The sequence below is a fragment of the Ochotona curzoniae genome, unplaced genomic scaffold, assembly GCF_017591425.1.
Source record: "Ochotona curzoniae isolate NIBS_2020 unplaced genomic scaffold, NIBS_Ocur_1.0 contig_1014, whole genome shotgun sequence".
NCBI classification, from domain to species: domain Eukaryota; kingdom Metazoa; phylum Chordata; class Mammalia; order Lagomorpha; family Ochotonidae; genus Ochotona; species Ochotona curzoniae.
Window position 1 is genome coordinate 14697115 of NW_024464920.1, and position 21881 is coordinate 14718995.

Here is a 21881-nt window from a genome sequence, read left to right on the forward strand (position 1 = left end):
CTGAGGTCAGTCTAATCCAGTCACTGATTTGTCAAGGTGTGACATAAGTAGTATTTTACTTGCCAACACAGAGCAGACCTCCTGCTGCTGTATTTGTCTTTCGGAGATGCTAAGCTTACTTCTTCAAATCTTGTCTTTTGTATCTTTTTGTTAACGTCTTCTGATGAAGGTGAAGAATATTTTATATATTTCAAATGCTTATTAAAATAGCAAACATACACACGTATATTTTATTCATTCAGTGTATGCAGTGGTTTCAGAATGGAGAGACAGGTTCCGTTTTTCAGTTTAGAAGTTTGCTTAGTCTGTCAGGGCAAATCATTGTAGTTGGTCTGGCTAGTTGGCGAGAACCTAGTTGTAAAAACAAATCCGAAGAACAACACGGTCTTTGGCAACACTACTGTTATGTTGTTGATTTAGTTCAATATTTGGGTAAAGTTTTTCATGGGTAGCCAAAAAAAGAAAAGAAAACAACAACAACAAAATCCCAGACGTGATGACATTACAAACTCCCAATGGATCTCAGGAATAATATTTATGATAGAGGAACTTTGCAGAGATCTGTTCCCCTTTGAGTCTGTGCTGTCCTGGAAAGCACTGTTAGCAAAGGCTCCCTCAGGCTCAGGCCACAACAGAGGGCTCCCACATCGCTTGGGAGGACTCAGCCTTGGTGACTGGCACCAAGTGAAGGCAGCAGAGGGGCTGATGGCCAAAGGGGCACAGGTATTGCTGATGAGGGCTATTGCCTCAGCCTGGTCTGCGATTTGTTGTTGCTGTTGTTATTAAAGATTTATTTTATTTTTATTTGAAAGTCAGATATAGAGATGAGAGACAGAAAGATCTTCCATCCGTTGATTCACTTCCCAAGTGGCCACATCAGACAAAATCGAGCCATTCTGATGCCAGGAGCTTTTTTCTGCGTCTCCCACATGGGTCCCGGGTCTCAAGGCCTTGGGCCGTCCTCAATGGCTTTCTGAGGCAATTGGGTGAGAACTGGGGCTGCTGGGATATGGTATCCTGGTGCATGCAAAGCAAGGACTTTAGTCACTAGGCTACTGCAGCAGGCCCTGGTCTGTGATCTTATCACTCATGTTTAGAAAATAATTACAGCATTTCTGTAAAAACTTATTGAATTAAAATATAACTAGATTGTAAATGGCCAGAATGCTGGGCTCAGTTGATTTAATTTTTATTAGTTATCCAAATGCATGTCATTGAAACTTGCACATTATGGAGAGCTGGAGTTTTGCCCAATAGTGAGAGGAAGCAGAAAGGATCATGGTTTATGAGCTAACTGATACTCCTTGGGAGTTATCAGTAGACTAAACCTGAGTGGCCCTGTCCCCAAAATATCACAGATCATGAAAAAGCCTTGGCCTATCTTTTGACACTTACTCTTCCTACCAGCACCTTGCAAGCTTTGCAAATCCTCATGACTTAATCAACCCATTCCTTCTCAGTAGTGCGCTGTGGAGGTGGGCATAGGAGCCACCTGACGAGGGACGGTGGGAAGTCAGTAGAACTATCGTGATGACCATAGGGGAGACAATATCAGTGAGTCCGTATCATGGGGCATTCACTTAGGGATTATGGCATATGTGGGCCTTTGGAGGGCACTTCTGTGCATCAAGTACTTAGCAAGTTTCATAGTTGTACTATAAAGCAGAATGATAAGATTGAGGAGTAACAATTTTCTATACACATCAGGGATACTGTTTGGTTGAATTATATGGAATTGTCATTTTTCAGGCAACGATGGTTTAATGTCAGTGATCTTACATAGTTCTACCTGGTTTTTAGGTATAAGCATTAAAAGAAAACTTGCACTGTTTGAGTTGTGTACATGATGCCACATAAGCATGGACAGGAAAACACCATCTTGTTTTATATCAATTGTTTCGGAATTAGACTAATGAAGTCCTGTCTAGACTTTTTTACAGTTTGGAAAACAGCCACTTGCTTCCCAACAAGGCAAAAGGACTCTATGATACTACTGCGTCTATGACAGAAATGCCCATAAAGCATTTAGATGTTTATAGAGTGTCTCTCGGGGCCTTTGCTTTAGATTTTTAGTGTTTACCTATTTCTTTTAATTCATTGGTAAACTAATTGGTTATAATATTCCAGTGTAATTCTTTTTTAAACTGTTTATCATTCTATTACTATAGTGACCCATGATACTTAATCGCTAGTCTTCTCATTACATGCCCTGTTTTTCTGCTTCTGCAGAAAAACCATATTGCTATAAAGGAAGTTTGTTTCTGCTTTGGTGTGAAGTGCAGTTATTTTTTGGTGTGATTTTTGCATGTAATTTTAATTTTAAAACCCAGGTAAATATTGGCAACAAAAACAAAAGGTAGCTGTGGGTGCTGTTGTAGTTATAGTTATTGTTTCTTTTGGGTGTGTGGTAGATTGGTTTTTGTAGACTGGAAGATGTTTCCTTGGAAATTGATTTCATCAAGATGGAACATAAGATTATCTTTTAGATCTTAATTTATCAAATGGCCTAGAATAAAAGCAATATTTGTGTGTGTGTGTGTGTGTGTGTGTATGTGTGTGCTGTAAGAAATGGTAGGCTTCTACTTCTTTCTGTGAATTTGCTATTAAAGATGAATTGTAGAGCTAAGTGTATGGATATCTACACTCTGATGTCTTCTTATGACAAAGAGATCATGGCATAATGTCAAAGACACAGTTATTGTACATTCCCTTAAATGACAAGCCATAAAACAAAATCAACAACAAGAAGAAAAATAAAAAATTTACAACATGACGTTAAATAACATGCTACTGAATGACCAATGTGCCACTGAAGTGAAAAAGAAAATCAGAAACCTTCTTAAGCAAGTGATGCTACTATATGATGGAGTCAGTGAGGAAATTAGTAAGATAAAAAAAGCTATTTTGAAGAAATGAAAGTAAAAGCAAAATTATCAAAACCCATGATGAAGCAAAAACAGTATGAAGAGGGACATTTATAACATCAGGTGCTTACAAAAAATAATGCATCTCAAGGACTAATTTTAAAAAATAGAGAGGAAGCAAGAAACAATCAAAATCACAGCAAAAATAAATGAAATTGAAACTAAAAAACTACAAATTGTAACAAAAAAGAGCCATTTTTTTAGAAGATGAGCAAAACAAGCTTAGCCAGACTAGCAAGGAAAAGCAACAGAGGAAAACCAAATAAAACAAGAGATGAGAAAGAAAACATCCTGAGAAACTAGTAAGGTGATCTCTTCTTGCTGAATGGATCCTTTGATCATTATATGGTATCCTTCCTTATTGATTTTAATATTTTTCACATAAAAGTCTATATTATCTAATATAAGAGTGGCTACCCCAGCTCATTTTTCTTTTCCATTAGGTTAGAATATCATTTTCCATCTTTTCACTTTTAGTTTCCTCATATCTTTAGTGAGATGCATCTCCTGCGGGCAACAGAAAGATGGGTTTTGCTTTTGGATCCATATTGCTAACCTATGATGTTTGATTGATGAGTTTAATCCATTTACATTTAGGGTTAATGTCAAGAGGTAGTAATTTTGTCTTGTTATTTTAGCAATTTAGTCTTCCCTTGTTTTATTGGGATGTTCTCCACATTTGCCTTTGGTTTTGGTAGGTGCTATTGCTTTTCTCTGTGAAGAGAACATCTCTAAGTATCATTTGTATGGCAGGTCTGGAAGAGGCGTGTTCTTTGAGCTTTTGATTACTGTGGAAGAAATTTCCTTCATTTTCAAAAACAAAGGAAGGCTTTGCTGGATAAGTGATTCTGCCCTGATCACTTTTTCCTTTTAGAATCTGGAATATGTCACTCCTCTGGCCTATAGAGTTTCCTCTGAGAGGTCAGCAGTGGGTCTCACTGGGGTTTCTCTACATGTTAATTTTTTCATTTGCATATTTAAGGATCTTTTCCTTTGTTGAACTTAAGAGAGCTTGAATTATCTTGTGTAATGGTGAAAATCACTTTTGGTCAACGCTATTAGGAGTTCTGTGCTCTTCCTGTATTATGTTTCCCAATTCTTTCTCCAAATTAGGGGATTTTTCATTTATTATTTCATTGACTATATCTTTAAACCGAGCTTCTCTTTTTGTGCCTTCTGGAACTCCCGTAACTCTCATATTTGGCTTTTTAATCATGTCTTTAATTCTTGAATACTTTTTTTTAGCTTGACCCACCTCTGATTCCAGCATTTTTATTGTTTCCCCATTGTGACAGGAGATATCTTCCAATTCTGCTTCACCCATCCTATTATTAAGAGTTTACACTGAATGTTTAATTTGCTCTATTGTGTCCTTCGTTTCCAATAATTTGGCATGATTTTGTTTCAGTGTTGCTATTTCCTGTGTGAAGTATTCCTTAAATTCTTTGAACAACTGTATGTGTTTGTTGTTAAGAAGCCTTATGACAAGTATTTCAAATTCTTCTTCCCCCTTTTCCTTGATGTCTTCCTTAGTCAACTCTGAGGTTGACAAGGGCTTTTGCTCCTTTGCAGGGGATGCTTCCGTAATATTCATTGTGCCTCTGTCTTTTCTTTTGCTCTTGGTCATTGCTATTCTGGTTAGCAGATTCCTCTACTTAGGGCAGGTTTCTAAGCTGTGCTGCCCACTGGTCTACAGGTTGATTTTACTGATTGTGTTCGCTACCCAGTTCTTCATTTGCAGTCTCTCCCGCTGCTCCGTCCAGTCCTGGGCTCTTGTGCTATGCCCAATTGGTACTGTTTTCCCTGTGGGACCAGTGCATTGCATCAAGCTGGAAATGAGCTTGTTCCTGGCTTAGTGCATACACAGCTTACTGGTGGCCCTCCAGCCCCACAGCCTTTTCCTCAGTATACAAAATTGTGCCCAATGTGGCACTAGAGGAGATCTGAACCACGAAATCCACCCTGTTCCTACATACACCTGCTTGGGCTCTCCCACTCTGCTTCTACTTGTGATCAAATCAAGTGAATCAATAGAATGGGCACTTTAATGCCTTGGTTCACCTTCTGAACTCCTGGCAAACTCCCATTTCCAGCTGGCCACTAGTGGAGCTCCTATCACTGATCACCAACCAGTGCTAGGGTATATGGTAACTGCAACACTGCTCCACTGTCTCTGCTGCTTTCCCGTGAGCACGGACCTCCAGGTGTCCCTCTGCTGTTGACCTGCCTTCTCCTATTTCCCAGGAGTGTAGCCTCTCTGCTTCACCCCGGCTACCAATTTTCCATCTGTTTAAACATGTCCTTATTCTATTCCACCATCTTCATTCTCAGGAGGCTGCTTCTTCCTGCTGCTTTTTCACTGTAGGCCTTCTTTAGAAGAAAACCTTTGACAGATTCTTTAATTGACTCTCAATAGGTAAGAATTTTTGCTTTTTTTTTTTAATCTGGGAGAGCCGATTAAAAATATCTATCTATATTAACATATATAGATATATTGTATATTAATTATATATTATATATTGTATATATTAATTTGAAAGGGAGAAGAGAGAGGTAAAGAAGAGAGAAAGAGAGTGAGATCTGCTGGCTCACTTCCCAAATTCCTGCAACAGTAAGGGCTAACCCACGCCAAATCTGGGAGCCAGGAATTCCAGCTGGATCTCCCACATGGGTGGCAAGGATCGAGCTACTTGAGCTGTCACCTGACTCAAACTCAGGCTTCAATATGAAATGTGAGCATCTGAAGCAGTCTTGACTGTTCTTCTAATTGCCTGCCTCAGTAGGTAGGGTTCAGATCTGGACCTTCGGGTAGGAAAGGCAAGTGGTAAGTAATGCTCAGACAAGCTGAAGCCATGATAATAAAAGTGCTTTAGTCTAGCTTTGGGTCCAGGATTTTAAGTTTCCTAAATCATTGGTAAAGTGGTAGAATCTAGGGAATCTCCCCACTCCTATGCATATGTGCCTCCCAGTAGATATTTACTGCCTAATCACTCTGTCACCCTTTTATTTTTATCTGTAGAGAAACTGAACAAAGCAAGAACTTCTGCCCCATCAAAGTTCACATTTTCTATTGCATTAGAGGAAACAGGCATTTCAGAGGTTAAAAAAATAAACTTCATTGTGTAGTGAGCCAAAAAATACACAGGTGACAACAGCACTGAAGGCAGGTTGGGAAGAGGAGAGGAAGAGGACTGCAGTTTTAGATCATACAGCCAAGATAAGCATCACATGGCAGGTGACATTTGAGTAGAGAAGTGAGGGATGAAAGGAGCCTGTCATGTGGATCTGGGCAGGGCACTCCAAGCATGTGGGAGCAGTGTGAGAGCCAGATCCGAGTGACAGAGGAGACACCAGAAGGTTTTCTGCAGGGGTGGGACATGATCTGTTTACCACTGCCACTGTTTGAGGTCAGACTGGGGGTAGTGACAGAGGGGCAAAAAGGAGGCTAATGAGGAAGCTAATGAAATAATCAGATAGGACGCACTAGTGGTTTGACCCAGGGCGGGAGAGGAGGCGAGAAGTCATCTGATGCTGGATAGATTTTGAAGGCAGAGCCAAGAGGATTTCCTGACGGCTTGGATGTCAGCTGTGGGATTCCCTATCTCCTTTCCCCAGGGACAGTAAGGTGCAGCCCTGGGTCATCTCAGGGTGGCTGAGAACACCTCCTGGCTCGGCATCATCTTGGCAGAGGGGCTGCTGAGGGCAGAGGATTGTGATTTTCCTGTCTCTGGTCCAGGATCAGGAAACAAATCGGCTGAATCAGGGGAGACACTCTGCCATTTCCTTTCCCTTGGGAAGCACGCAGTCCTTCCTAAGTGTCATTTAGATTTGGAGGTTTTTGGTTTTTCTTTCTTTTTTTTTTTGCCCGAAGTGAGTTTGTTTTTCTTTTGAAACGATTGTTCCACATCAGCCTATATTTAGGAAGAAAAAGGCTGCACATTTTCATGGAGATTTGAAATACATGTATATATGTGTGTAAAATATGGCATCTGGTACCTAACGCTTGAAAAATATTAATGTATTGACAAAATATGTGGACACACAAAAAGTAAACTTTCAAATACAGAGAGAGTGTTCTCCTGGATGTTGTGGCAACAGTTCATCCTGGTTACTAGACAACATTGCATAACCTAGTGCAGTTATTTCAGTTCCTAACTGCTTATGTAAGCAAAAGATTTGGAAAGACTTGCTTGAAAGAACACAGTGTATGCAAACCTAAATGTCTCAAAACTGAAATTCGTAACTTTGAAAGTGTAGCATGGTCCTATGCCGTGTGTTATCCCAAGATTCCCTGTTCCTTTTCCAGGAAGATCCATGAAGGTACTGTTTCCCTTCTTTTCTCTTTGCTTGACTTTCCTGGACTTACATACAAACACACCCTAAATGCAGGGCAGTTGAAATTCTCTTAGCAGTTTAAAAATTTACAGCAGCTCACAAGATAGCATTTAGATTAAAAGTTTAGTGCATATGTCTTCAGAAACTAGGTGTTTCTAATTTTGTGGTGACTTTCTTTAGGAAATGGACATTTTTATGGGATCTTCAAACACTGGCTCGGGGGCCCTGCATTGTCTTTCTCCTACTCCTGCTCTAAGAGGTTCAAAGCAAGTGAATTTAGGCGTTTGCAGAACTCAGGTCTCTGGACTTGCCTGCTAGTCCCTCCCTCAGTTTATAGTCGTTTTGTTAAAACCCATAGAATCTTTGCTTCCAATGTCAGCACACATGGTGAGATACAGTAGTTATTTATCCAGTAACTCAGAAAGTTAAGTGTAAATCTCTAAAATGCTTAATTAGGAGTAAAGGAATTCTTGTAAGGTTTGCTAAGTAATTAAGCACAATAAACTTTCCTATTTGAAATGGAAAGATTTGTCAAAAGCCTTAAAAAGTACTACACAATAGTTAGTATGGGGAGAGAAAAGGTTAGAGGTGGGAGGGATTTCCAAAGCCCGGTTGCTCTTGCAGTGCACCATGAACCGTGCTGGGAAAACAAGTAACAGTTGTCAATGTGATGGCTGACCTTTTTTTTTTTTGGCAACAAAATTGTGCTTTGAGATTGTAAACAACACAAAACAAAAATTAATGAGTAAAACTTTTAACCTTTAAAGAAACAAAGCATTCTTTAAAAGAATCTGGACAGCTTGTAAAGTTTGCTATGTTAGTATCACTGCAGAGAGACTAATAGTGTGCGTGCAATTTGGGTGCCTCTTTTTTCTCCTAAATAAAAGTATATAATAAATAATTATTGCAATAATCATTAAGTCCCAAGTGACTATGATATGCTGAAATTTTACTGATTTGATCTTTGCCCTTAAATTTCGAAGTCAGAAGGAAAACTGATGAAATGACCAAAATTGTATGCTAATTACATTGGTGAATCTAGTTTAGTTAAATAATCTTTTATGCAGTGGACCTGGTCCTTATTACCATGTGCAGAGGTAATTTGGGATTCAGACTTTTCTGAGATGTGTTTTTTGTAAAGGCAACTGTTAGAAAAGCACACTAGGGAGCTCACCCATGTAAGTGCTCTAGAACGCTTTAGAAAATCAGCCCTGCCCTGGGAACTGGAGGCTCCTTCGTCCCAGTGTGGTCTCTGCCCTGCGGCTTCCCGAGAACCCCGCGATGCCAACCGCTGACTCCTTCCTCCTGCGGCAGTGCCCACTTGCCCAGGCCTGGGAATCCAAGCCCGGTTCCCCGTTCCCACAGCTGAGCGGAGGCATGCTGAAAATGCCCGACAGCTCTCAGCCCACACAGCCTGTAACAACTGGCTCCTTCCTCTTCCTGAGGAAGAGCAACATCCTCTGAGATGAGAAATATGCCCTGAGGAATGCAAGAACAGCAGCGAGCTTTTCGCACAGGAAATTACTCGGGTAGCACTCTGAAAAGTGCCTGTCTCCCGGACTGTCAGCCTGTAATGAGCTTCCTGCTGACCCAGGATGCTTTTAGTTGAATGCCATTTGTGGGGCTGTGGGAGTTTCACAGCAAACAGTCAGCTTTGCTTTCTGCTCCTCTGTCCCTCTCATGTGAATCTGAGTTAACTAGTGCTGCTAAGGTAGTGAAGCGTTGACCACACTCCTCTCTTAGACACTCGGCAGTTAATTATTTGGTGGGAGTAGTCACCGGGTCCCCTAAAGTTAACTTTTCAGTCGTTTTACTTGTGCTTTTAAGAAGCCCAGGTATATAAAATATGGAGTGCTTCAGAGATTTTGAGCCTCCTGGTTGAGGTGCACTGGCTGCCCTGGCCCAGTGGTCCTAGCCTGGCTCTACCGAATCTCCTGTTTCCTGCTTTTACTTTCTGAGATAGGCATCAGTAGATGATGCCAGATTGCACACAGTCATACATCCTCAAGCATAAGTAAAACAATGCCAGTCCAATTCCTGTCAGTTAAATTTCAGATGGATTTAAATTGACTCTTAATTGAATAATGTTTCAGTATACTTTGATTTCTTGATTTTTGCCCTAATTCTTTTAGTATTTTTTTCTCTTGCTCAGAGTAATGGTGGCCATTACAAAGCTAAGCTTTTATATCACATATACTTCTGAGACTGTTTTCAAACTTCAGGGTTTTGGGTAGGTTTCAGTGTTTATAGTGGTTAAATTCTTCCACTCTTCATGTATTTATTTGGATGATTTTGCTGAAGCACTTAAGAGTTCCATGTTTGTTTTATGTTGAAGGAGAGATGGAGCAGGAATGCCAGGCATTTCCTCTTCCTTTACAGAATGTCTTCTTAATGAACGCTCTTCTTTCCTCCCTATGAGCAACCATCTCAGCTCAACAAAGAGCCTCTGTGTACTTAGCTCCTAAAAATCCAATGCCTTTTATTTCCCAGCCCTAGGGAGGTAGTCATTTCATGCATTTACTGTCTCTTCTTTCTTCCAGTTCCCCTTTCATCTTTATGTTTCATCCAGTTCCTTGAATTAAGGCTGCCTGTGCTTTCTGCTTCCCTGCTGGACCCTAAGTGATACAGAGTGGACATGCATTGTCACTGCCATTTGCCTGCAGTTGGCAGTCATCGGAGGCTGGAGAGCCAAAACCGGGAGCTAACCCTAGGCACTGCATGTGGGATGTAGGCACTTTGACCAGTTGATCCCTCAACCACTAAGCCAAGCACCGCCCCGTTCCACGTTAATGACAGTGAAATGCAGTGTATCCAATTCTGGACTTTATCTGAGCCAGTAGAAAAATTGCTTTACAGGACATTTTAAAGAAAATTGTTGAAAATTGAATATACACTGGATAATAGGAAATGGCATAAAAGTTAAATTTCCCGATTTTGAGAATCATATGGTGGTGATAAAATAGTCTTGTTTTAGAGTATGCGTCCTGTAATAATTGAAGAAAGAGAACATGGTAAGTATAACTTTTTTCAAAAGATCCAGAAAAAAATGAACTGGTCAACTAGCTATATTTAGATATGACAAAATGCAGTAGTTGGTCAATCTGGATGATGAAATATGTGCAGTCTTTATCATTCTTTGCCACTTCTAAGTTTAAAATAATTTTTGTTTCTTTTTATTTTAACTAAGTTTTCCTGTATTATAAAAGTACTCCATTTAACATATTAAAAAGTGCATAACCAAAACTCACATTTTTGACCAGTGCAAGGACTGATGTGTGTTCTCGCTGTTTAGCTTGTGATTCAGCTCCCTGCTAATGTGTCTGGGAAAGCAGTGGATGCCCTAGCATTCAGTTCCTGCCATCCTACTCACAGGGCGATGAGTGGAAGTCTAGGCTCCAGGTTTTAACCTGACCCAGTGTAGTGAGCCAGGTAGTGGAAAATATATGTCTCTCTCTGTCTATATCTCTATCTTTCATTTTCCCTCTATAACTCTGCCTTTCAACTAACATCATTCCAATTTTGTAAAGGGGAAAAGTGTGTTTATTCACTCAACAGAATTCCTTCTGAATGTTTCGTGTGTTACTCTGGGCTTTGGAATTTGCTTGAATACATCTAGCAAGTAAAGCTTCAGAATGTATTAACTATTGTGTAGTATGGTTGGGTTTCTACAGCACTAAGTTTTTTAAATTATCTAATGAATGAATAATAGTTTTTAAAAACAGCCAAAAAAAGAAAAGACAAATTAATTCAAAACACAGAATGTTACCAGGAGACAACCATTAGTCTCCCAGGAAGAGGCTGAGTTGGAGAACCTAGAAGCTTAGCAGATAAGCCTTATACACTATTCAGGAGCTCAGGGAACAGAGCCTGGCAAAGAGCCGAACCTAGGCCTCCAGGGTATACCCGTCAGCTACTACTAGAATATACATTAGTTTATGCTAGTATATATGAGACAGGACTGGAAGCTACAGATAGCCAGGAGGGAATATTAAGTCTCTTCTCTCTTCTCTGGCCTCTGTTCTCCCCATCTCTCTCTGGTACGATGTGCTGGGAAATCAGCTAGTAGGAGAAAACCAGTTTGCGATCTCTTTCTCACAAAGCAGAATTCCAGAAGGTGGGGTTGGAGCCACGGGACATGATGTATAAAAGGAATTATTGTACTAAAAGGTAGAAACTTTTTAGAAAAAGATTTATGTATTTTACTTGAAAGGGAAACTTTTTAGAACAAGATTTATAGATTTTACTTGAAAGTGTTACAGAGCTAGGGGTGAAGAAGTAGGAGAGAAAGAGGTTGATCTTCCATCTGTTGGTTCACTCCACAGATGACCTTAATGGCTAGAACTGGGCCAGTCTGAAGTGAGGATACTGGAGCTTCTTCTGAGTCCCCCAAGTTGGTGCAAGGACCCAAGGCCTTAGGCCATCCTCTGCTGCTCTCTCAGATCATAAACGGAGCTGGATCAAAAGTGAAACAGCCAGAACTCAAACCGGCACCCATATGGGATGCTGACCCTTCAAATGGAGGATTAGTGTGCTGTGCCACCATGTTGACCCCAGAAACGAGAAACTTTTACAATAAATTTTATAAGGCAAATTTTACTTTAGAATATATATACACATTTAGATTTCCGTTTACTCTCTTCCTATCATGTTGTTCTTGATGTGTTAATCTTTTAAAATTTATATAGTTATAAAATTATAGTTTTTAAAATACTTTAACTATAAAACATGCTTTTTCATTGAAAAATTACTTGAAAAGTCTTTCTATTATTTATATGAACCTTCCTTGGAATTCTTTCCAGTGCCCAAGAACATCTCATTGGAATGTTGATTGTCTGTGTTAGTCTTATACAATGAGTTGAGGAGAATTGTCAGCTCTGCTACTTTCAGTTCTTTGTCAGGTATTACAGATAAGTACATTAAAGTTAAACTGAGTCAGATTTAGCTGGGGAGTTCTCATTACCTACTTGTGGTCACTGTAGAAATAATGGTCATTTTTTATGCACTGCTAATCATTTTACTTTCTTAGTTAAACATATACCTAAATTTTCTCATCGTACAAGTTAGCTTTAATTGGTAGGGTAGACATATACCAAGATGGCTGATTAGGGAAAAGATGTACTGATTTTGACCAGGGGAAGATAACAGTAGAAAGGTAGAGGAGGTGCATTCTCAGGGAAGAGTTGGAGAGAAATTTGCAGTGGAAATTCTACGTTAGGAGGAGAGATGTTATACATATACATGCAGCTGGAAGCAGGTGTTCCACCTGTGACTGCTGCAGCCTGAGAAGGCCCCAGTTTCAGAGAGCAAGTGTATGCCTCTGGATACTCACTGAAGGAGCGGACACTCCGCAAAGCCACAGAGGGATAGGCAAATGATACAAGCCCTTCAGAGGAGCAAACAAGCAAGCAATCCCACAAATACCTAAAAATAAACACAGAAATACAAGATATAAGAATAAGCAAAAGATACCACTCTCTACATGAAACATAACAATACTTCAGTATTAGAATGTGAAGGTGAAAAGATTGATGAAATGTCTGAAAATGAATTAAAAAAATGATCAAAAGATTACTGAGAAACATTGAGAAACAAATTCATGACATAAAGAAATTTATACATGTTGGGGGGGTGGAATTTTTGCTGAGAGATTGAAATTTTGAAAAGAAATCAAGCCAAAATTAGAAATCAAGAAGTCAGCGCATCAAATAGAAACCACAGCAAAGTCTCAACAACAGACTTGGAGAGGCAGAAGAAAGAATATCCAACCTGGAAGACAAATCTTGGAAATATCTCTCTCTCACATTCTCTCTCTCTCTCTCTCTCTCACACACACACACACACACACGAAGAAAAAAATTATAAAAATTGGAAGTAGTAGTAGAAGTTCATGAATGCATGGAAGAAAGAGCAAATTAGAAGGCTTCCTCGGTGAACTAGCAGCAGAAAACTTCCCTAATTTGGAGAACAGGACATCCAAATAAGGAAGTTAATAGAACATCTAATAGATGTGATTTAAAAAAATCTTTACCAGGACACATTACAACCAAACTTTCAACAGTAAAACATGAAGAAAAATGTTACGATGCGCATGAGGAAAGTTGTAAATTACCTTCAGGGGATTCCCCAATAAGCCTGAAAGCTGATTTCTCATCAGAATCTCTATAGGTTAGGAGAAATGAACAGACATAATCCATTTCCTGAAAGAAAGAAACTGTTAACCCAGCGAAGTTCTCATTTGTAATGAAAGTGAAATAAAGGCTTTTCAAAGCAAACAGAAATTGAAAGAATTTGTCAACACCAATGATACACACAAAAACAGAATGGTAGGCATCAGTGTGAAAGAATGTGTAGGCAGAGAATCTGCAAATACAAAGGAGATCCAAAGCAAACAATAGGGATTTTTTTAAAGCTTCATTTTTTTTTTTCCAGTGGAAAGTCAGATTTACAGAGCGAAAGATATACAGAGAGAAAGATCTTCCATCCATTGGTTCATTCCCCAAGTAGCTGCAATAGTTGGAGCTGAGCTGATCTGAAGCCAGGAGCCAGGAGCTTCTTCTGGATCTCCCACATGGTTGCAGGGTCCCAAGGCTTTGGGTCATTCTCGACTGCTTTCCCAGGCCACAAGTAAAAAGCTGGATAGGAAGTGGAGCAGTTGGGATACAAACTGGCACCCACATGGCATTCTGGCGCATGCAAGTTGAGGACTTTAGCCACTAGGCTACCATGCTCGGCCCAACAATAGGAATTATTATGGACAAATTGTAGAACCAAGATGTTACTTACCAGCAGTAACTTTGAATGTTAATGGCCTAAATACTCCAAATAAAAGATAAAGACTGACAGAGTGGATTAAAAACCAAGACCCATTTATTTTCTGCTAACAAGAAACACCTTGATGGAAAAAGATATTCTATGCAAACAGGAAAAAAGAGTAGTAATAGCCATCCTAATATAAGAAGAAAATAAACTCTATTACAAAAACTGTTGAAAGAGACAAAGAAGGGTATTATTTTATAATTAAGGTATCAATTCAACAGGATTTGGGTGCAGCAAATGTAAATGAACCTAATACTAGGGTATCTGGGTATTTAAAACAAATCTTTGTGAATCTTAAAAGAGACATAGACTCCAGTACAATTGTAATGAGGGTACTTTGTACCTCACTTACATGAGTGGACAGATCTGCTAGACAGAAAATCAGTAAAGAAACAGGGCTAATCTATACTGTGGACCAAACTGATCTGATAGCTATAGATTTCATCCTACGGTGCAGTGCCTGGAACGTATTTCTAAGATATACCATATATTTGGCCATAAAACAAGTCTCAACACAGTCAAAAATTTGAAATACCATGTGTAGGTTCTCATTATGGATACTAACAACCTAAGAAATTCAAGAAAATATGCAGACACCTACAGACTGAAAAATATGATCCTGAATGAACAGTGCATAATAAAAGAATCAAAACTGGGACTCAAAAAAATTCCTAGAAATGAATGAAGATGATAGCACAGGATATTTAAAACGTATGGGCTACAGCAAGAGCAGTTGTTAGAAAGAAGTTTATAGCAATTAGTTCCTACATCAAGAAACTGGAATGGTACCAAATGAATGATTTATCAATGCATTAAATGATCTGTCACAAAGAAAGAAAAACCACAAACCTAATCCCAATAAGGAGAAAAGAAATTATTAAAATTAGAGAAGAAATAAAAACAATGAAACAAAAAAGATATTAACAATCAGTGAAATGAAGGAAAACACAGTAAAACAAAAAAGATGCAAAAGATGAGTGAAATGAAGAACCTTAAAAAAAGAATAAGGTTGGTAGACCATTGATCCAACTAACCAGTTAATTAACTGGTTAATTAAAACAGAGGGAGAAGATCCAAATCAATAAAATTGAGATGAAACAAAAGGTGTTACAATAGATATCAGAAATAAATAGGTCCATCAGGAACTCAGGGATTACTACACATTTGAAAATCTAGAAGGAATGGATAGATTTCTGGGCACTTACAATCTACCTAAATTGAGCCATGAAGACAGAAAACCTAAATAGACTGATAACCAAATTGGAGATTGGATCAGTAATAGAGTGTCAACAAAGAAAAGCCCAAGACCATACAGCTTCAGTGCTGAATTGTACCAGGCTTTTCAAGAACTAATTCCAGTTCTTTTCAAACTACTTACAATAATTGAAAAGGAGGGAATTATCCCAAACACTTTTTATGAGGCTAACATCACTTTAATTCCAAGTTCAGAAAAAGATACAGCACAGAAAGAGAACTCTAGATCAATATCCCCAATGAACATAGATGCAAAAACCTTCAATGGAATGCTAGCTAATAGACTAGCACATCACAAGTATTATTCTCTCAGACCAAGTGATAGTTCAACATATGCAAATAAATATGATATATCACAAACATTATGAAGAATAAAAATCATATAATCATATTACCTCAATAGTTGCAGAGGACATTTGATAAATTACAGAATCATCTCATGATAAAAAACCTTAAGCAATTTGGAATGTGGAAGGAACATTCTTCAACACACAATAAAGGCAGTAAACAACAAATCCTTAGCCAGGATCATATTAGACAGAGACAAGCTGAAGGTTTATCCACTAGGATCCAGAAACAGACACACATGCCCACTTGCTATACCATTGCTATTCAGTATTGTTCTGGAAGTTTTAACCAGAGCCATTAAACAAGAAAAAGAAATAAAGGGATACAAATTGGAAAGGAGAAAGTCAAATTATTCCTGTATGCAGAGGCATGATTTTATATATAAAGGAACCAAAAACTCTACTAAGAGATTTTGGTAATGTTATAGGATTTAAAAGCAGTACACAGAAGTTGATAGTCTTTGTGTAAATATTTCCCTGGCTGAGAAAGAACTTGTAAAGTCAGTCCCATTCACAAGAGCTACAAACAAAACAAAACAAAACCCGTGAATGTCTAGGAACAAATTTAACCAAGCACATGAAAGATCTCTACAATGAGATTATAATACTTTAAACCTTCCATGTTTATGAATTGGAAGGATTAACACCATCAAAATGTCCATACTAGTAAAAGCAATTTGCAATTCAATGTAATCACAATCAAAATATCAACATAATTCTCAGACCTTGAAAAAAATAATGCTGAAATTCATGTGGAAGCACATTAGTTCTCGAATAGCTAAAGCAATCTTAAACAGCAAAAACAAAGCCAGAGTCATCACTATACCAACTTCAAGATTTGCTATAAGGAACAGAATGGAAACCCCAGAAATTAATCCACACCAGGAGCCAACTGAGCTTTGTCAAATGAACTGAAATCAGTCCCTGGAGAAAGCATAGTCTTTTCAATAGTTGGTGCTAAGACAATTGGATCTATGTTTGCAGAAATGTGGGACAAGACTGCTATTTTACCCTTGTACAAAAATCAACTCCAAACGGATCAAAAATCTAAGTACATGACACCATCCAATTACTAGAAGAAAGATTAAGGGAAATTCTCCCAATCAGAGGCATAGGTAGAGTTCTTGGAAAGAACACTGGAAGCATAGGCAGTTAAAGCAAAAATAAACAAATGGGATGACATCAAGTTAAGAAGCTTCTGCACCACAAAAAATCACCAGCAAAGTGGAGAGCTAAGCAACAGAATGGGAGAAAACATTTGCAAACTATGCAGCTAATGAAGGATTAGTACCTAGGATCTAAGAAGAGTTCTAGAAATGCAATTACATAAAAATAAACTAGTAAGACATGGACAAAGGACATAAAAAGGCAGTTTTAAAAGGCTGAAATACAAATGGCCAACAGACACAAAAAACGACTCAAGATTAAGACACTATGAAGAGTCCTCAGTGATCTGAAAATAGATCCACTGTATAACCCAGCCACCCCACTCCTTGGAATTTGCCCAAATGAAATGAAATGAGCATATGACAGAGTCATTTGTGTCCACATATTTATTACAGCTTGAAGTTCAATTCACAATAGCTAAGATACTGGATCAACCCAGATGTCTTTAAACAAAATGTGGTATATATGCGCTATGAACTGTCACTCTGCCATAAGAAAGATGAAATCTTGTCTTTTACAACAAAGTGGATACAACTGCAAACCATCATGCCTAGTGAAATAAGCCTCAAAAAGACAAATGTACATTTTCCTCTGATATGCAGCAGCTAATATAGAATACAAAAAGTGTAGGAACTTTGGGATTTGATTGTTGTTTTTGGCCCGAGTTTATACTTCTGTGGAACTGTTGTCTTCTTACATTTTATTTGTCGAGTATTATGATTAGAAGTAAATCTTGGACCCAGCGGCGTGGCCTAGCGGCTAAAGTCCTTGCCTTGAACACACCAGGATCCCATATGGACGCCGGTTCTAATCCTGGCAGCTCCACTTCCCATCCTGCTCCCTGCTTGTAGCTTGGGAAAGCAGTTGAGGACGGCCCAAAGCCTTGAGACCCTGCACCTGCGTGGGAGACCAGGAATAGGTTCCTGGATCCTGGCTTTGGATCAGCATAGCATCGGCTGTTGCACTCACTTGGGGAGTGAATCATCGGACAGGAGATCTTCCTCTCTGTCTCACCTCCTCTCTCTCGTCTGCTCTCTGTATATCTGACTTTCCAATAAATAAATAAATCTTAAAAAAAAAAGTAAATTAATCTTGTGACTATACAGTGGGTTAAAAAAATGGTGTTTGCAAAACCTGAAAAAGGAAGGGAGGGAGGGGAATGAAGGGTGATCATTTTCTTAGAACTGTACCTATGGAATGCACAAAATCTGTCCTCCTTATATTAATAAAAATTTTAAAAGAGGTTGGGTAACTTGCCCACAGTCACACGGCTATGAAGCAGGAGCTGTACTGTGCTAACGTTCAATCCCACACTCTGAGCTCCATACCACATTGTCCCCTCCTCTGCGAGGACTACATGTCTTGCTATTCTGAATCCTGATTTTGGTTTCCTTGTTTTACGTAAGTGTGTGTGTCTTCATGGTATTACAGTAACCAAAAAGGCCCACTCAGTGTCTGTGCAAAGACAGGACGTCAGGTATGTGTGGAGGAACTGCTTTTTGGGAGCAGATTGTGAAACAGGCCCTACAATCAATGCTTGTAATGAATTGGCTGTAGTGGCTTTTTTGGAATTTTACACATCACCCCATTCCCACTTGGCATGTACGTAAATTCTTGGCATTGTATCAGGCTTAAAGGAGCACAAATCTGTTACTTAATATTAGATCCCTCATGGAGAAGAATTTTACTTAAGACACACTGGTCTCTTAGAAGGTGTGCCAGATGGCATGCTCATCAGGGGTTGTTCCGGCCCGATTGTGTGGATACGGTGTCCTGATGTGAATAGTTGTTTGATCTCCATCTTCCAGCCTATTTCCTGATGGTGTAACGGCTGTGCCTGCCTTGACGGGGCTTACTCTTTCACTACTCCTCCTGGTCCCCACTGCTGCCCATCACTAATTTCCGTCCTCTAGGATGTTTTTGGTTTTGTTTCCTATGTAAGAAAGGATATTCTTTGGCAGGACCTGAGTGTGCAGGAGTTTTCATTGATGGTGTTAGTGCTGTTAGTTTTGTGCCAGGGGTAGATTTTATTTCCTTTGTGGCACATGGGAACATCACTTTTCATCAGTGAATCCTATTTCTTTTTGTTTTGACAAAGTATTGTGTCTTGTCATGATAAACATTTTAAATTTATCACTTTGGAAATCCTGTGGGCAAGGCTCAAAAGCATGCCCAAGTCCATAGTGTTCTGTTTTCATTTGTTTTCCCGGCGACTTGTGGTGTTTTATAAGCTATGCAGCTAATCACAGAATCCAGTCCATCCCCCTGCCCTTTCTCTCCCTCTCTTGCCATGTCTTATTATTCCTCCAGTCATGTTTGTCTATATTACCACGGATTCAGTTGCTATGTATTCCCCAGCTTGTCTCCCTTGGTCCACATCCCTTAGGCTGATTGTACTCAGGTACTACAAGGTGGTACCTTGTCCTTATAGGTGGGCTGTCCAGTGGAATGCTGAAGCTCATTTAGTTCTTTTAAAGCTTCAGATTCTGAGGTAGATACTTGATGTTGTGTGTTAAAGTCACCCACATGCCGCAGTGGAGTGTCTGGGTTGGGATCCTGGCTCAGCTACCTGCCAAGGTACATGTTGAGAAGGAAGAGGTTGGCTCCAATTGTTGAGCTTTTGCTACCTTTTCTTTTTTCTTTTCTTTTCTTTTCTTTTCTTTTCTTTTCTTTTCTTTTCTTTTCTTTTCTTTTCTTTTCCTTTTCCTTTTCCTTTTCCTTTTCCTTTTCCTTTTCCTTTTCCTTTTCCTTTCCTTTCTTTTTTTAATTTGAAAGGCAGAGTTACAGAGAGTGAAAGAGAGAAAAGAACTGTCATTCGCTGGTTTGTTCCCAGAATAGCTGCATTAGTCAGCTGAAGCCAGGAGCTAGGAGTCAGGAGCTTTCTCTGTGTTTCCAGTTTGAGTGCAGGCTCCTGAGGAATTGGACCATTTTTTGTGCTTTCCAAGGTGTGTTAATAGAGAGCTGGATTGGAAGTTGAGCAGCTGGGACACAAGCTGGCACGCATGGGATGTCATTATTGCACATGGTGACTTAACTCACTATGCTACAATGCTGACCCCAGGTTACTATTTTAAAAACTGAATGCACTGATAAGTTTGCCAAATAATAAGGATTGAACATTTCTATTTAAAAATAAAATGTAATTCATCTTAAATGCTATTTAAAACTGTTGATTTTGTAAGTAGCAGTCTTCTCTAAGATGTATTATTAATGTTTAAGCATGAAAATGTGTTTATTTTTACTACTAATTGGCATAACTATTTTTGTGTATTTATTAGTCAAAGAAGATGACAGTCCCACAGTTCATATCCCAAAGATGAATATAGTTTGTGAGTGTGTTTTGTTTATTATTCATTTTTGCTTGAGCACTCCTTCCAGGCAGTTCTCTTGGCAACAGTGATGTAGCTTCTTCCAGTCATTTGCTTTTGTAAATGAGTTCTTCCATTATATTCCCCATACAATTTATTTCATGTAAATGTTCTACTTGTTCTGTGTAGCCATTAACTCTTATGTAATTTTCCTTACATAAGTAAAGGAAAAGTTAAACAATGATTTTTTTAAATTTAAAATAATAAAGGATGTACTAAAAATTTGTGTTTTTTCCTCCTGCCTCAGCTCCTCCCCAACCTACTCCTCCTACCAGGGTGGAAAATTTGGATCTAACTATGTGAATTAGGATTTGCTTATTTTCCCCCTGCTTCTTAAATAGTTGGCACAGAACATTCTGGAATACCAGTAGTCTGTGTATAAAGACTAGGGGCAACCAGTTCAGAATGGAAAGGCCAGGACACATGGAATCAATTACTCTTCTAGCCATAGCTTCATAGGTTCCACATAAGTGAATCACAGCAAGAATAGAAAATCTTCTGGAATGCTACCCAAAGTTGAGTTAGACTTTTGTGGTTGAGTTAGAATCTTGTGTTAGCAGCATGAAGAAAAATGTAGTAACCTAAGTCAGGGGCTGAGTCAGTGAATAGTGTTCATTCATTTTCCAGAAACGAATACTGCAGAGGTTGGGTAGGACCTGCGCACTAGGGGAGTGTGTGTGTGTTAGGGGAGTAGTAATGGTAAACAGAAGCCATCATGGAGAGTTAGGAGGCACACTGAAATACAAAATGGGAGCATCTAAGTCAGTAGTATGTGTGAGGTGAAAGTTCCTTTGAGAAAGGCAGTTGAAGTCAGAAATTTTTTCTAAGATAATTATTTCAAAGGTAGAATGGTATAGAGATGAAGAAAGAAATGAAGAGGGAGGGAGGAAAGGAGGACGGGAGAGACAAGAGAGATTAATTTATTCTAGCCACTGACTCATTACCCGAACACCAAGGCTAGGGCAAAACAGAAGCCAGAAATCCCATCCAGAATCCCTATCCAAATTTCCCACGAGACTGGCAGGAACTCAAGCATGTTGGCCATCATCAACTGTGTCCCAAGAATTAGAAAGCTGGCTTGGAACTGAAGATGGCTCTCAATCCCAGGTACTCTGGAATGCAATGCAGTTCCCTCGTGCGAACTGAACCCGTAGTGCCATAAGCCCATTCTGAGCTAAGATTAAAACCTTGTTACTAAAAACATGATTCTTGAACAGTTTGCTTGAACATCTCCTTGGAGCTTAGAAATGCAGATTCTCAGGGCACATTTAAACAGATATCAAGCCAACCCTGTTTTTAGTAAGATCTCTAGGTGAATTACATGCTTCCAAACTTGAAGTGCTAAAGTATCAGAAACAGTTGAAGGGGCTGGCGTTGTGATGCATTAGTTAAGCTGATTGGACAGCCAATCACAGTGCCAGTTGCAATCCTTACTACTTTATTTTTGATCCAGCTCCTGCTAATAGACTTAGGAAGGAAGTGCATGATGGCCCAAGTATTTGTGTCTCTAGCACCCATGTAGGAGACCAGATAGAGTTCCTGGTGCCTGAATTTGGCCTGGCCCACCTCTTGTTGTTGCAGGCTTTGATGGGGTGAACCAGTCAGATGGTTCTTTCTCTGTCACTGTAACTTTCAAGAAAGTGAAAATAAATAAATGAATCTTAGAAAAA

At 39.2% G+C, this 21881-nt stretch overlaps 1 protein-coding gene across 3 annotated transcripts in view; it reads left to right on the forward strand.

Moving 5' to 3' along the window:
• POC1B (POC1 centriolar protein B) overlaps positions 1 to 21881 on the forward strand; it is a 160071-nt gene that overhangs the window by 58592 nt on the left and 79598 nt on the right. The window contains exon 11 of one of the 3 annotated variants that reach the window (XM_040981026.1): positions 11544 to 11564. The exons of the other annotated variants lie outside the window; for them this stretch is intronic. Within the exon in view, the coding sequence (XP_040836960.1) occupies positions 11544 to 11564 (21 nt within the window). The remainder of the gene's footprint in view (positions 1 to 11543; positions 11565 to 21881) is intronic. 3 annotated transcript variants of the gene reach the window in all.